Source organism: Nelumbo nucifera, chromosome 2 (assembly GCF_055504915.1).
Source record: "Nelumbo nucifera cultivar China Antique chromosome 2, China Antique-T2T, whole genome shotgun sequence".
Taxonomy (NCBI): domain Eukaryota; kingdom Viridiplantae; phylum Streptophyta; class Magnoliopsida; order Proteales; family Nelumbonaceae; genus Nelumbo; species Nelumbo nucifera.
The window spans coordinates 75,118,408-75,134,413 of NC_142650.1; the positions used below are offsets into that span (position 1 = coordinate 75,118,408).

At 46.3% G+C, this 16,006-nt stretch overlaps 1 protein-coding gene across 3 annotated transcripts in view; it reads left to right on the forward strand.

Moving 5' to 3' along the window:
- Positions 1-14,703: 14,703 nt before the first annotated feature.
- Positions 14,704-16,006, forward strand: part of LOC104588783 (Tryptophan/tyrosine permease) — a 114,807-nt gene continuing 113,504 nt past the window's right edge. The window contains exons 1-2 of one of the 3 annotated variants that reach the window (XR_016083105.1): positions 14,704-15,111; positions 15,334-15,374. Coding sequence is in view for 2 of the 3 variants with exons in the window: in XM_088899382.1 (XP_088755508.1) it covers positions 14,874-15,111; positions 15,334-15,374 (279 nt within the window). In the remaining variant the exon portion in view is untranslated. The remainder of the gene's footprint in view (positions 15,112-15,333; positions 15,375-16,006) is intronic. The other 2 variants (XM_088899382.1, XM_088899381.1) reach the window with 2 other exon arrangements.

A 16,006-nucleotide genomic window follows, 5' to 3' on the forward strand; every position in this document is an offset into this window, starting at 1 on the left:
GGAGTCCATTGCTTATCACAAGAATCAGCTTAGCAAGCCGCAAGGAGTCAACTCCTTGTTACAAGGAGGCGATTCATTAGGTTCCTAGAACCCAAAATTCACAAGGAGTTAACTCCTAATCTCGGGGAGTCGACTCCTTAAGCTATTGAATGTATAACATTGATTTTTAATTGAATTTTTTAACCAAAAACATGGTCTGGGAAATTGCCTAGGGGTTTTACTAAGCTAGTCATTGGTCTCTATGGTATTTGTTTGACCAAGAAAAGTTTGAGATATGCCCTAGATAAGATTTTGCAACTAATTACATAAATTTCTTAAAGAATATAACTTTTGAACTTCATTCAACTTATTTTCTTCTTTCAAGAGAGAAGAGATTCAGGCCCCCCATTTGGTTCGTGGGAATAGGGGTTTGGAATCAGAATGGCCTTTTCCAATTCCAACTGTTTGATTGAATAGAATTAGAATCCCATTCCCATTCCTGCTGGAATGACATTCCACCATTTGAGGGAATGGTCATTCCCTACCCCTCCCTTGGGAATGAAATCCCCTTCCTGTTGATTTTAATTTCTATTTCCATTCCTGTCTGAACCAAATAGACTATGGGAATATACCTAAGGATTAAAGTATCGGTATTGAGTATCGTATCGAACAATTTGGATGTGGATACGGATAAAGATACGGATACACTTTAGAAACACATAGATACGGACAAAAAATATGAATACACTAGGGAAGCACATAAAAATTTTATAATACATTAATAATATTAAATTTAAGGTCAAATAACCACAAATAATGTATAAATACATAGAAAATATATATTTTAATGGTGTATATGAAAAATATATTACAATTAGTATAATATGATGCATAAATATCATACAATTTTATTGATAATGTATCATTCAAGAGTCCAAAATGCAAAACATATTTTCCTATTATATTTTAATTATTAAATCAATTATTTTTTATTTTACTATTTTTACTTTTTTACATTAACAAAGAGGTCAACTAAATATTAATTTTTCTATGTAAATTAAAATATCCATTAATAATTTATAAAATGTATAATCTCAACTTAAAATATATCAAATCTATTAAAATTTCTAAGATGCATATCATATGCAAATTCATAATTTTTAACTTTTAAAATGATTGTTCCATTATTATATTTTTATTCCTATAATTTTCTAATTAAAAATATTTTTTTTGGGTATAAATGTAGATTAGTAGATCTGTTAGGTTCTATTTAAGATTATATTCTTGAATATTCTGTAAATAATGTTTTTATTATCTAAATAATAAATATGGTTTTATCTAATGTAAATTAATACATATAAATTATACGTACTAAAATAATTATTCTCTTATTAATATTATATTTTTATAATTTTTTTGAGACTCAAATAATATTTTGATATAAATGTGGAGTTGATATATTATTTATTTCTATTACTTTATAAAATACTAATTTTAAGTATTATTTTTTTAATTTTTAGTTAGAGTTAACCATAATATGTATTATTTATTTAAATTACAAAGAAATATGGTGTGTAATCATTTACTCATTCATAGTGATAAATGATGCCAGTTTCACTTTGGATTGTTTGTTTACACAAGATAATTGAACAAATTTGCTAGGACATTTTAAGAGCCGTTGATTCTAGATCGTCGGTGCCTTAGTTAGAAAACAGGATTCATCTTGTCTCCTCTGGAATATAGCTAGATCAACATTTCAACTACTACTCCCCAGACAAGTCATGCTCCATGACAGGTGAGGTTGATAGATAGGATGCCAGAGAACTAGCTAAACTCAACGTTGGTGATCACTAATTCCTCTCCCAGATCAACATTTGAGAAGACAACCGGTTCTATATAGCGGGATTTTTGGAGAAATTTTTAGTTTTTGTTGTAGTGGAGGCAGGATTGTTGTTGCCATTGGAGGTGGCGTCCCTAGTGACAACAATGGTGAGGATGGCAGCCGCATGCTACACTGCAAACCCCCGAAATATTCTTAGGTGTTCAGACTTCAGATATACTATCAACCAACACTCCCAACATGTCCCAACTGGCCATGGAAGTCGCACGTTGGGAATATCTCCCCATGAATGACAAAATGGTAAGGTAAATGTTTCCAATGTATGGCTGCAATTAGACATGCTCATGGGCTGGTATTTTTACACTGTATCGGGTTCGGGCTTCGGGCTGAGCCCATTCAAATTTTGTCAAAATCCCACTAGCTGCAATGGTTTGTTGGTATGGTATTGGGAGCATTTAGTTGGAGTATGTTTAATTGTAAGAAACGTGTGGTTGTGTTTGAAGTCGCATCCTTTTCACTTCATCTGGACCGATGATCATAACCCAAAAGATCATGAAGTCAAAGCAAAAGTTCAAATACCTATTATTATGAAGCAACCCTATACAATAAATAAGGTGTAAATAATTGCAATTGGTGCATGTGTTTGTTTCTCTTTTGATGATGTGTGATGTTGTTCAATCTGAGGTAGTGCACGAACCGAGCAAGGCGATCAGACAGTCCTTGTTGGTAGGGCGGGGCCGAGCTATAAGGACGAGGCCGCGCTTTAAGACCTGTGATCAAGGAAACAGAAGTCAAGGACTTGAGGAGTTATCCCTGGGTAAGAACTCCGATGCTCAAGTCAGTAGGTGGTGGTAGGATGGTCAAGCTGAGCTATAAGGATGTCGGTCCGAGCTAACTAGCTGTGTAGGTCTCAGAAATTGGATCCCTTACCTTGAGCATGGAGTACCTTTTCATAGCCAAAGATCCATGTCCTGATCGGATTGGTTTTTCGAGGTTGTCGGTATGAGGTTAGCCACCGAGGTATTCGAGATAGAGTCCCATTCCCCGGCGGAGTCGTCTTTCTTATTCCTCTTTATCCGTAGTTGTTCTCATCCACGTGACGTGTAGTTGATGTGGCTGAAAGGAGAAGATGGGGAGCCACCATAATAGCGTAGCTCGACCAAGCTATGCCGACATGGCTGAGCTAGTCCGATGTGGTCGGGCTATGCCAATGTGGCCGAGCTGTGCCGACGTGGTCGAGTTAGGATGATGTGGCAAGGCGATAGTTGGGCGGCCATGTGTCTCGCAGGACCAGCTCGGCCATGACCCGAACACCACTCCCCTAGTTCTGAAGTCGAGGAATGAAGTCTCCTAGGTTCGTTGCCCGACTGAGGAACTTCTGAGCATGTGTATCGTCCATGCCGTGTTGGTCGTTGTTGAGGAGCCCTCCGATCGTCGACTACAAAACTTAAATAAGAACCAAAATTTTGGTTCCTGAACCACTCCCCCAGTTCTGCTGTTGAACTAGCGCAATTAATGGGCACAACCATTGCCTACCGAGGGTGTTGCTTCAGTTTCCGAGGTGTTGTTAGGGATGCTTCATCTGTATTGTTGATCTCTCCTCAGTCTATGCCTCTGATAGTTAGAAAAGGGAAAAGGGGTCTCCCCCCTTTCCATCCTCAGTATTGCTTGCAAGAGTTTGGCATCCACTGCTCGGCAAATTCGTTGGTCACATAGTTCGGTAGATAGCTCAGTAGACAGTTTGGCAGATAGCTCGGTAGCTTTCGTCCTTCGGCTCTGCAAATTGCTGAGTATGTACTCTTCATCTCGTCGGTCCTCTTCCTCATCCAGGTCCTCTAGTAGTTCTGGTTCTAGCTCTTCTCGTAGCTCGACCTATGAGCCCGAGTTGAGAGACTTCGTGGTTGCCGAAATTGAGGAAGCCGAGGCTGGTCCCTCTGGGATGGAGATAGATCTTTCTCTTCGGGTAGGTCGCCAGTTCGGTACCACGCCCGACATCAAGATGCCCAGTGATATAGCTTGGATCCAAGCTACGTATGCCATTCCCGTGGAATACCAGATGAGGTGTCCGCAGCCCGGGGAGATGGCTACTGATGCTCAGCCTGGTGAGCTGTGTGTTTATGAGCATAACTTGGAGGCTGGGCTAAGGTTCCCATTGATCGAGGGGTTCGCCAAGGTGCTAAACTAGTACGGGGTGTTACCGGTGTAGCTGATGTCGAACTCCTTTAGGTTTTTGCTTGGCCTCATGTCCTATTTTACGGTACGCGATATTGATCTGACCTTGGGGTGGTGAGCTTTATGGTCCAACTGAAACAACAACAATAGGGGTACTATTACTTCTCCACCCGGCGGAACATTCGGTCATTGGTCGGAGCCCCTTCTTTTGTGAAGCACTGGAAGAAGTCGTTCTTCTTTGTGCGAATCCTAGGGGTCTCCCTTTTTCTGCCAAGCTGCGGGGGCCGAAGACGTCTCTGCCACAGCCCCAATGGTCAACGCTTACTTGGGAGGAGAGGTCGGCCCTAAGCATGATTCACGAAATCAACGTTACCGCGTACACATGCTCAGAGATGCTGATGCTCGTCGGGTTGATGGAAAAGGTGGCTGGTCTATTTTCTTTTACTTCTGTTTGCGAATTTGATTTTATCTTGCCTGCTTTGTACTTATCTTAGGCCTCCTATGTTGTAGGTGTGAGTATGGCCAGCAAGGAAGAAATTGTTCATTGGATGAAGGCGCTTCGACAAAGGCAGAAATGAGCTGGTGTGCAACTGGAGGTGCACTGGAGAGGGAAGTGTCCAAGCTAAAGGTGCAACTGGCTAAGCAGACTGGTCTTGTCTAGGAGCTGAAGCAGGTGATCATCGAGCTCAAGGCTAAGTGGGACAGGCTGAGGTAGGAAGCCATCAATGAGTACAAGGCGTCGGAGGAGATACAACTACACATGGACGAGTATGTCGAGGCCTCCTTTGCGGCTGGGTTCAACATTTTCCGACGAAGGATCCTTCGCCGTCACCCAGAGTTGGCCGATGAGTCGCAAGGTTGGGACGCTTTTGATCCAAATTCTCCACAAGGGTCCACTGAGGGAGCTAAGGATGAGGCCGAGGCTGCTGATTCTGCCGTCGAGGACTAATCGATGGCCTCATATGTTCATTATTCCCTATGTTGTTTTTTTTGTTGGCTCGGTATGCTGAGCCTTAAATGATTGTAATAGACCATCTTAAGTTGAATATCAACTCTTCTTCATGTTGACTATATATGTGCCTCTTGCTGTTGTCGCTATACTTGTGCATGTGCATTTTTTTTTAGCCAAAGCATGCCCAGCTAGGCTATTACGCGTACCGAGTCGAGCTACGCCTCGGCCTCTTGTTACTTGTACCATTTTTCTATCGCTGGCCCAGGTGAGGCCGGATGGGCTACTGTGTGGGCCGAGACAGGCTGTGCCTCGAGCGTCCTCTTTGTACTTCGCGATTCTAGTTCATTAACCGAGGTATAGTCGACCGAGGTATGGTTGGCTGAGGCATGGACGGCCCTACTAAGCCTCAGCTTCCCCCGTCTTGCGCTGACCGAGGTTACCATTGGCCGAGGTGTAGCCGGCCGGGTTATACCTTGGCGTCCTCAGTCTTGTGTTGATCGAGGTTACCGTTGGCCGAGGTGTAGCCGGTCGGGTCATTCCTTGGCATCCCCAGTCTTGTGCTGACCGAGGTTACCGTTAGGCGAGGTGTAACCGGCTGGGCTATGCTTTGGCATCCCCAATCTTGTGCTAGCCGAGGTTACAGTTGGCCAAGGTGTAGCCGACCGGGCTGTACCTCGGCATCCCTAGTCCTGTGCTGACCGAGGTGTCATTGTCCAAGATCTTTCGGTTTCCGAGCTCTCAACCATGGGACGCTCAGTTTTTGTTCTCGGGAGCCTTTGGGGCCCTTCTAGGGCTAGCCGTTTCCCAACTAGCTCAGTCGTTAAGCCAGCAGTAGTGCGGAGTTCCTCGACCGCCCTCAAGCCTTGGTGGGCAGGGGCGTTCTTCCTCCACATTAGTAGCTGAGTCGGGTAGCTTGCTTGGCAATGTGCTTTCGAACTAGGCATAATGGGCTCAACCATTTTTGGGGATCGGCGGAGTCAACTCAGTTGGCTGTGTGACTTAGCATGTGCGGGTGTAGTGTGTGCGGTGGCAGTGGGCACACCTCTGGGCCGAAGAAGTAGCTTAAAAGGAGACTTTCATTGCTTGTGGGTCTACAAGTAGTACATCTTGAGGTTTCCCGAGTTCCAACTTCTCAGAATTGGTCAACCTTCGAGGTCTTCAAGTCTATAAGTGTTTGGTCTGAGGACTCTGGTGACCCTATATGGCCCTTCCCAGTTTGGTTCAAGCTTCCCTTCTCCTAGTGTGGGTACAATGACTTTGCGTAGAACGAAGTTGCTTGTCTTGAATTCGTGTCTTCTTACCTTAGAATTGTAATGTCGTGCCATCTTCTACTGTTATGCAACCATCTTCACATGTGCTTGGTCCCGAGCTTCTTCTACCAGGTCCAACTCGACGCGTAGATCTTCGTCATTCTATCCCTCATCATAGAGCTCAGTCCGAAGGGTCAGGGAACCTATCTCCACGGGGATCATGGCTTCAGCTCCGTAGGTCAGATTGAAAGGGGTCTCTCTAGTGGTTGTTCGCGGGGTCGTCTTGTAAGCCCAGAGAATGCTCGGCAGCTCTTCAACCCATCTTCCTTTGGCCTGATCCAGGCGTGTTTTTAGGCCATGTAGTAGGATGTGGTTGGTTACCTCGGTCTGTCCATTGCTCTGAGGTCGATGTACCACAGTAGTCTGGTGATCGATCCTTAAGTCGGCACATAGGGCCTCGAACTTCTTGTCGGTGAACTGGGTTCCGTTGTCTGTGATGAGCACATGCGGGATACCAAAGCAGCAGATGATGTCCTACCAAACGAAGTTCTAGGCATTGTAGGCAGTGATGCGCGCTAGGGCTTCGGCTTCTACCCACTTCGTGAAGTAATCTACTACTTCGAGAAGGAACTTCTTCTGCGTAGTCGCGGTGGGGAAGGGGCCAAGGATGTCCATTCCCCATTAGGCAAACGACCATGGACTGGCGATTGGTCTCAAAGGGGCCATAGGCTGGTGATGTAAATTAGAGTGACATTGGCAACTATCGCACTTTTGGACTAACTGGGTGGCATCCTACTTCATCATCGGCCAAAAATACCCCTATCGGAACGCCTTATGGGCCAGTGTGCACGCGTCGGGGTGATCTCCGCAAATGTCCTCATGTATTTTCCTAAGGACGTAGTCTACCTCGGCTGGGGGGAGGCACCTCAAGTAGGGAAGCGTATGGGAACGACAGTAGAGTTAACCTTGTATCAAGCAATATCTGGTTGCTTTGTGTTAGAGTCTTCTTGCTTCTGCCCAATCTTCCAAGGAGGTGCCTTCTCGAAGATACTTGATTATGGGGTCCATCCAAGACGAGCCATGTTGCACTAGAAGGATGAGGACGGCTGATGGTGCGATGCTCATCTGGGCTAGCATGTCTAGCCGGATGGTTGAGTCAAGGTCGGATTGCGGTGAGCTAACGAGCTATGAAAGGGCATCGGCTAAAGCGTTCTTGGCCCGAGGCATCTGCGGGATGTTGAAGTGCTCGAGCTATTGAGTGAGCTCTTGTACCTTCTGTAGGTAGCTCACCATAGAGGGAGTTCGAGCCTCGAACTGGCCGTGGATTTGGTTGACAACAAGCTGAGAGTTGCTGAAAGCTTCGATCCGTCATGCCCTGAGGTCTAAAGCAAGGTGGAGTGGGCCGTTGAGCTCAGCGAGTATGATCTCCAGTACAAGCCGCGAACTGCCATTAAGGCCCAAGCCTTAGCAGATTTCATCGTCGAGTGCACATTCAGCTCTGAAGCCCCCAGGCCAGTTGAGCACGAGGCTCCCAACTCGGGTGAGCCCGAAGCTCCCAGGCTGGTCGAGTCCGAGCCCCGTGAGGTAGCAACCAGTGCGGCATCTCTCCTAGTTCGGCCAAGCCCGAGCTGGGATGAGGAGCCCTGGATCCTTCACGTAGATGGCTCCTCGAACCAGCAGGGCAGTGGAGCCGGAATAGTCCTGCACGGCTCAAGTGGCACGAAACTGGAGTACGTGCTACGCTTTGAGTTTGCGGCATCTAACATTGAATCGGAGTACGAGGCGTTGATAGCTGGACTAGCTCTAGCCAGAGAAGTAAAAGCCAAGCACATCGTTATCTGCAGCGACTCCCAGCTTGTGGTCAACCAGGTCACCGGCGAGTATGAAGCTCGCGAGCCAACCATGATTGCCTACTTAGCCAAAGTCAGAGAGGTCCTGCTCAACTTTCAGTCATATCAGACAAATCCCTAGGTCAGAGAACGTTGAGGCCGACGCCCTGTCCAGGTTAGCCAGCACCAGCGACATCACCATGAGAACCGTGTACATAGAGAACCTATCTCGGCCTAGCATTCCCAGGGGGGCAGAGGAGGTCGCTCCCGTCGTTCAAGCAAAGCCGAGCTGGATTGACCCGCTCGCGAGCTTCTTGCTACACAGGACCCTCCCTGCAGACCGCAATGCAGCTAGAAGGGTGCAGCGCCAGACAACCAAATATGTCATGATAGACGAACAACTATACCGGAGATCTTACACACTCCCCTACTTACGTTGCTTGCGACCTACCGAAGCCAAGCTCGTACTCCGTGACACCCATGAGGGTCTGTGCGGTGGGCATTTGGGGGGCAGGGCCTTCGCCCAAAAGGCACTCCGACAAGGGTATTATTGGCCAACAATGAGGGCAGACACTATTGAGCTCATCAGAAAATGTGACAAATGCCAAAGACATTCCAATATTCACCACCAACCCACTGCCGACCTCAAGTATCTCACCAGCCCATGGCCCTTTGCGCAGTGGAGCATCGATCTACTCGGGCCATTCCCGCCAGCAACGGGTGGAAGGAAGTTCTTAGTAGTGGCAGTGGACTATTTTACCAAGTGGGTAGAAGCCGAGCCCCTCGTGACGATCACAACCCGAAACGTCCAAAACTTCTTTTGAAAGAACATCGTGTGCTGCTTCGGATTACCTCGGGTATTGATCTCCGACAACGGCAAGCAGTTTGAGGACATCAAATTTCAAGACTGGTGCCGAGACATGGGGATCCAACAGAATTTTGCTTCAGTCGCGCACCCTCAAGCAAACGGTCAGGCAGAAGTCATGAACAGAGCCATCCTCCGCGGACTAAAGGCACGGCTGGACCGAGCTAAAGGATTGTGGGCAGATGAACTACCTAGTGTCCTATGAGCCTACCGGACCACGGAGAAGACCTTCACGGGAGAAACACCCTTCAATCTCACCTACGACACCGAAGCAGTGATCCCCACAGAGATCGAAGTACCTACGTTGCGCCTAGAAACATACAGTGATCAAACAAACGAAGATGAGCTACGTACCAACCTCGACCTACTCGACGAAGTAAGGGACCTCGCGTACATTAGGACCGCAGCCTACTAGCAGAGAGTAGCTCGGTACTATAACGCCAGGGTCAAGAAGCGAAACCTCCGCGTTAGTGACCTGACCCTTCGTAAAGTTATGGTGCTTGAGCCTGGCACTGGAAAGCTCGGGTCCAACTAGGAAGGTCCTTACCGAGTGAAATGAGTGCTCGGGGAAGGAACATACAAGCTCGAGACCCTCGAAGGGAAACAAGTACCTCGAGCATGGAATATTGTCAACCTAAGGCAATATTATCTGTAAGAATCGAGTAGGCCACGGGCCACTCCGAAAGCCTAAGGGCCAGAATACCGAGCTAATGTGACTTCGGCACAACAGAACCCAGTCGCCTCTATGGCATGGGCAGATCCGAGAGTGGGCCACGAGCCACTCCTTCAGCCCAAGGGCCAAAACACCGAGCTAACAAAGACCTCGGCGTGAAGAAAGACTTAGCCACTTCAGCGGCAAAGGCAAGGTATGAAATATCAAAGGCGTAAGTAGCTCGGGTTTAAACCCCACGAAGCATAGCTCATCTCAATACGTAGGTAGAACTGAGGAATAACCAACCAATGCTTAGTTCGAGCATACATAATAATCACTTCGCGGTATACCATAGAGGCCTTAAACGTTAAAGGACAAATCGGGATAACGACTACCAAAGAGTCCTACTTCGGGCACGTAGCTTTAATAGCTCAAATGATGAGATCGCTTTAGCAAAAATAAAGGGAGTTCATCATACTAAGAAGAAAAAAAACTTTCATTGTGAAAAAAAAAAGAGAAAGAAAAGGAGAGAAGAAAAGAAAAATAACAAGCGCAGTAACCGAGCTAAAAAGCTCGGGAAAGGTTTGATTATCACATGGCACAACCACCCAGCCGAAAACTTGTGAAAGACCGGGTTTACGGCACCCGAGAGCCACCAGAAGCCCAGAGAAATGCTGCCTCAAGGATCCGCCTCCTCAACCTCTAGAGAGTCAGGCTCCTCTTCATCCGCTTGGTCCGCTGTCTCAGGAGACAGATCTTTCATGGTAATGCCGTCGAGGTTGAGCCCGGAGAACTTCTTCTAAACCAGCCACCGACAGAGCTTAAATCCTGAGCGATACGAACTCGAACCATACTCCGCCTGGAGGTCCTGAAATTCCTGGGAGTCTTTAAAATCCCAGACCGTTTTCTCTCGCTCAGCCTCCACCATTTGATCAAAGTTTTGAGTCCGGTTCAGAAGAGTGGACTCCAAGTCCCGCACCTGCTGCCTGAGGAGCTCCCTCTCTGCCACCATCCTCGACGATTCCTCCTTGTAACGTGCGCTCTCTTTAGTAAGCCGGGTGATTTGAGCCTCCGGTCGAGCTCGCCCTGGAGCTTCTGGTTGGTGGCCCGCTGGTCGAGGGCATCAACACGGTGGATGCGCGTCTGGAGAGCCATGGCATGGATGGCAGAATTCACCTGTCAACGGAAAAGAAGATCAGAAGACAACGGAAAAGGGCAAAACAAGAGAGAAAAAGGGAAAAAGGTCACTTACCACCATGCAATGGGTAGAGAAAAACGCGGAGAGATCCCTAGGCTCCATGTTTCCCCACTGAGCGATCTCGTCATTAGTGATTGCCTTCTGACTCCTCTGGTGAGCTACCAGATAATCATTTACCCCTTCCTAGTTTCCCACAGGGAATCGAGGGTAAGGACGGGGTTGAAGGGGGTTACAGGGGGCCTCCCCCGGTTGAGGGAGGTCGCTTCCCCCAGGGTTAATCCCACTAGCCCCCTCAGGAGGGGGCATCGGAACCTCGGGAGGTGGAGAGGGCAGGACCGACTCGGCAGACCCGAACTCAGTGCTTCCCAAAGGAGGGGTCCGATCGGGGTGCGTCCTCTTCACATGGCGCCTCTGACTACTCGAGAGAAGGTGGCGTGAATCGACACTGGACATGATGGCTGCCAAAAGACCACAAGGTATTAGTCCGACAAGAAACAAAATACACGTGCACAATAGTCACAAGGCACTACGCGACCTAAAAGGCTGACCTACTCGGGCTCAAGCCTGCCTGCACAAGCTTCTCCTCGGTCAAGTAGTCCGAGCAAAGGAAGCATACCAATGCCCAGGACAGCATCATTTTCCAAATCTCAGGGTCCAGCTCGGCCCCGGGGTCCTGGATGGCGCCCCTCCAAGCAGTGGGAAAGGGCCACCCCTCGGGGTTACGAACCACAAAGTAGTCCTGCTTCCAGGCGGGAATCTTATTCAGCAGCTCGTACAAGGGCTTATAGTCGCGACGGGGAGAGAGGTAATAAAAGCGCCTCTCCGGAGGAACTCCAGGAGCAGCATTCTTTATACAAAGGATAGAGACAAAAATATCAAGGTCCAAAGGAAGGTAGTACTCGTGACATAGGGATATAGTCCCAACCATGTTTCGAATGGCATTGGGATGAAGCTGGTCAATAGTGACGTTGAAGTGATTTAACACCTCCACTATCAAAGGGTGCAGGGGGAGACCCAAGCCGACCTCGAGTTATTCCTGAAAGATTACTATGTCATCGGGACCGTGCTCCCAAGGGAAGTTACCAGTAGGGAGGCTGTAAACCAGGTCCCCAGGGAGGCGAAAGTAGCGGATCAGAGACCTGAGTCTCTCCGCTGTCATTAAGGAAGGGCCAAAGGTATCAGGCTCCCTCCCCCTAGAAGTAGATGCCATGTCACCAGAGGCCTCCCGAGCCTCCGGGATCTACCCCCAAGCACCCTCTGAGCTCGAGGGAGCATCATCATCCTGGCTACTGCCCCTGTGATAGGTGTGATATGGATACCCAGACATGGCTGGCAGCAATTGGGACTCACCAGAGTAGACGGAACGAAGCAAACTAAGGAATTCGGGTAGACTAGGTGAAGTGCACAACCTCAGAATCCGAAGACAGCAAAATGGCCGTGGGAGAAAGTAGAGCCTAAGGGGCCCCCCTATTTATAGTCTCCAGCCTTCCAAATTGATGGCCCAGATCAAAGCAGATCCAATGGTCTGCGGGCGCCCTGACCGCACGCCTTCTGAAAACCGAAGGCGATTGGCGGCACGTCTTCCGTAGTTGAAGTAGTCGCAGCCGCACGACGTTCGGGGTTAAAGGCCACCCCAGCATGTTTTCAGAATCCGAAAAGTCAGGAAGTCAGAAAATCTCTTGATTCCCGAGAATGCATTTAATAAGGACAGTCAGTCAAGTTTGAATTTCGGTCAAATCAGTTTGAATTTCGGTCAAATCAGTCTATCGCACTTCATAAACTCCCCGCGCTAAGGCAGTACTCTTAGCTCGAGGAGTGGGGGGCAATTGATGAGGGATGATTTGACCCAACCTATGAAATGGTGACACGTAGGCACCGACTCAGCATGAGCGATAGCTTAGCACTGAAGTCCGGAGCAACCAAGTGACGGGCCCACGAAGTAGTCCGCTACGTTACAGCTCACGAGGGGAGGAGTCTGCCGCAAGGCGAACTCCGGGTTCCCTAACAGAAGTCATTCCGAGGACCAATTCCACTAAGGCAATCCTGGAGTATCCCAAGCTCGCTACGAGATAGCTCGCGAACAAGCCACGTTGGCGCCCTCCAGGAAGCTTCCGACTGACAGACCGTACCGGTCAGACTGCACCATATCCTCTACTGACGGCGCAGTCCCAGTCCTTCCAATAGTCTGCACCCACGTCTATCAACAGGCGAAGGCGTGCTTGCCTCTCTGGAAACGTGTCACTCACCCGGGCGAAGCGTACACCACAACGACCACCTGCGCAGCCCTGGTAGGTAACGGCTGTGGCAGGAGCCCAGTGGCGGTTATGCCCGGCCTAATGTGAGTGTCCCTATAAAAGCCCTCAGGATAGAAGGAAAACTTCTTCGGGAAAAAATCTTCGACCTCCTAAACATAGTGATAACGCACCATCCTCACTCTTAGCCTTCATTCTCCTTTCACTTCTTGCACATAGTACTAACTTAAGCATCGGAGCGTCCCCGTTGGGAAACCCCTCGAGAGTTCTTCCTTTTTCTTCTCATCTCAGGTACCTCTCAGGAGCTACGTGAGCGCCAACTAGGAGTGACCGGACCGTGCTACATCAGGTTGTATGCTTCTGTCATCAATGTCTTGGTCGCTGGACATAGTCCTTGGTAGGATAACTGATAGCAATGTCGCGCTGTTTTCTGGTCCTCGCGTGCCACCCCTATGCCATACTTGGTTGGAAATTTCATGGCGCTGTTTTCTGGTCATGATAATTTCATCCAACTTCTTTGTCAATCGAAAAGCTACATATCTATTAACTTGATGAGTCCATCCTTCTTCTATTATTTGTTTACACGAATAATCTGATAACCACATCTCAAAAAATCTAAAATGTTTGGGTAATTTTTAATGCTAGGGGTGGAGGTTTAAAAACAATGGGTGGTGGTCAGGACCCCATTTTGACCGTAGAGTAAGAGAGGTATCTGGGAAAAGTTGAAGCCAGTCAGGAAATAAGATAGCTCTATCTAAGGTTCTATGGATGTGATCCATTGTTCTTTTATTTGACCAAGAGGTTCCACCACCTTGAAGATTAAGTTCTAGAAGGTTATGATTTAAAATTAAATTTCTATATTGAGAAGAGGTTAGACGATTGATATTAAAAGTAGAAGAAGAAGGATTAGAAGTATCTATTGAGGCAACTTCATTGAAATCACCAATTAAAATAAAAGGAAAATCAACTGTTTGTAACAAGACATTTGTATTCTCCCAAAAAGCATTTCTTTGATATTTAACTGAAGGACCATATATAAAACCTAGTAACCAATTTTCAAAGGTGGATTGAATTTTTAGGAAGACATACTTGATACTTGACCAAAAAATAGAAGCATTTATAGCAGCTCTTCAAATGACTGCTAATCCATCTATTCGGCCTTCAGGATTAATTATAATAGAGTTAGGATAGTGCAAAGTATTAATTAAAGAATTTAATTTAGTTTCTTGGATTTTGGTCTCATATAGAAAATAATATTTGAATTAAAACGAGAGACAAAATCCATTAACCCTTGAATTGCCTTAGGACGTGAGACCCCATGGCAGTTCCAACTCATGATTAACATGGATACTGGTGGGGCTGAATCAGGCCAGCCCATTCTCATAGTTCCTTGCAACCTTGCATTGTAAATATAAAAAAACTTTTGCTGTTAAAGGCTAAAGGCCTCTATGTTAGAACATTTTTGGGAATATCACGTTACGTTACCATAGAATGGGGTAAAATAATAATTCTTTTTTCAGCCTAAAAACACTCTTAACAGCATAGGCCAAAGTTAACTCATAAAATGCCATATAAATACCGAAATATTCGCAATGCACGGTTGTAAAAGGCTGTGCAAAGAGTGTGGTCAGGGTCTTCGCACGGGTATTTCTGTCATAAAATGCCAAACGACACCTATGTTTCCCAAAAGAGAGAGCCGTTACTTTTCCATACTGAACGGGTATTTCTGTCATTATGCAGAGTTCCTGATTTCTCACCAGTCACCACTGAGAGGATTTGTTATCGTCTCGGAGAGAAAAGTGTATCACTGGCTCACTGCCTCGTCATCTATTTGAAAACTCAATTTCCCTCCCCATAGAGCAGAGAGGAAGACGAGCAGCAATAATGGCGCTTTGCTCGTTCTCTCTTCAAATTCCTCTCCTCTCAATTCAATCAAGAAGACGCCAACCACTTCCAATTACACTTTCTCAGAATAAAATCTCCAGATCGTTCCAGTTCACATCGCCTTCTCGACCAATTTCTCCTTTTCGAACCCTAACGTGTTTCTCGCAGAGGCAACCCACCGAAAAATTTGAGAGGCTGTTTTCTAACTTGAATCAAGCAACATTGAAGAGGGAGCCTGGTCAGTTTTCAAGTTTCTATTGAATTTGAACTCCAATGCCTCCATAATTCAAATTTCTCCGCATTTTTTGTTTTTGATCAACAGCAATGTCTCCTGCGTTTCTTTTACCATTTTTTTTCTGTTTTTATTTTTTCTTATTTTTTGAGAAATTAGGTGTCCTTAAGAATGATGAGTGAGTTGGGCATTAAATAGTTTCTGTTGTTTTTTGTTTTTATTTTTCAGGTAGCCTTTCTAGTGGAATTTTTCTGGTTGCAGGAACCACGGTATGATTTCCTCGTTAACGGATTTCATACAGAGGTCAATGCTCACAGATATGCTTAGATGACTGCTGACGTTCTATACATAGAAACGCTATTGCGTATACATACTTTCGTACTAATGCTTCTCTAGGTGGTAAATATTTGTTTAAAGTTAATACAGTAAATGTATTCATTCAAGCATATGGCTTGCATATATTCTCTTATTTGTATTCGCTAACATGCTTATAACCGTAAGAGTTCATGCTTTTAAGTTCATGGTTGTACTTGCATGACACATTCATACATCTATTTCATATTGCACATAATCATTTTGCCAGCATTGATATGGTGCTGATAGGATAAACTTAGGTAGGTGAAAGCACGTATTTGACATACACTGATACAAGCTCAACTGTAAACAGACCTGGGGTTTTCTGGTTTGAGATATAAAATTAGATCTTTTTAATCTGCAACTGAACAATTGACCAATAATAATTGATAAATTGGCTAGTATATGAGCCTTAACATGGGTTTTGGAGAACCTTTTGTTGATAAAAAAAATTTCAGATCCAACCTTGTTTACAAAACATTGCAGTTTTATATGTAAATGCATTCATGCAAGTAAACATTCACTTACCTCAATACCGTTGCATTTT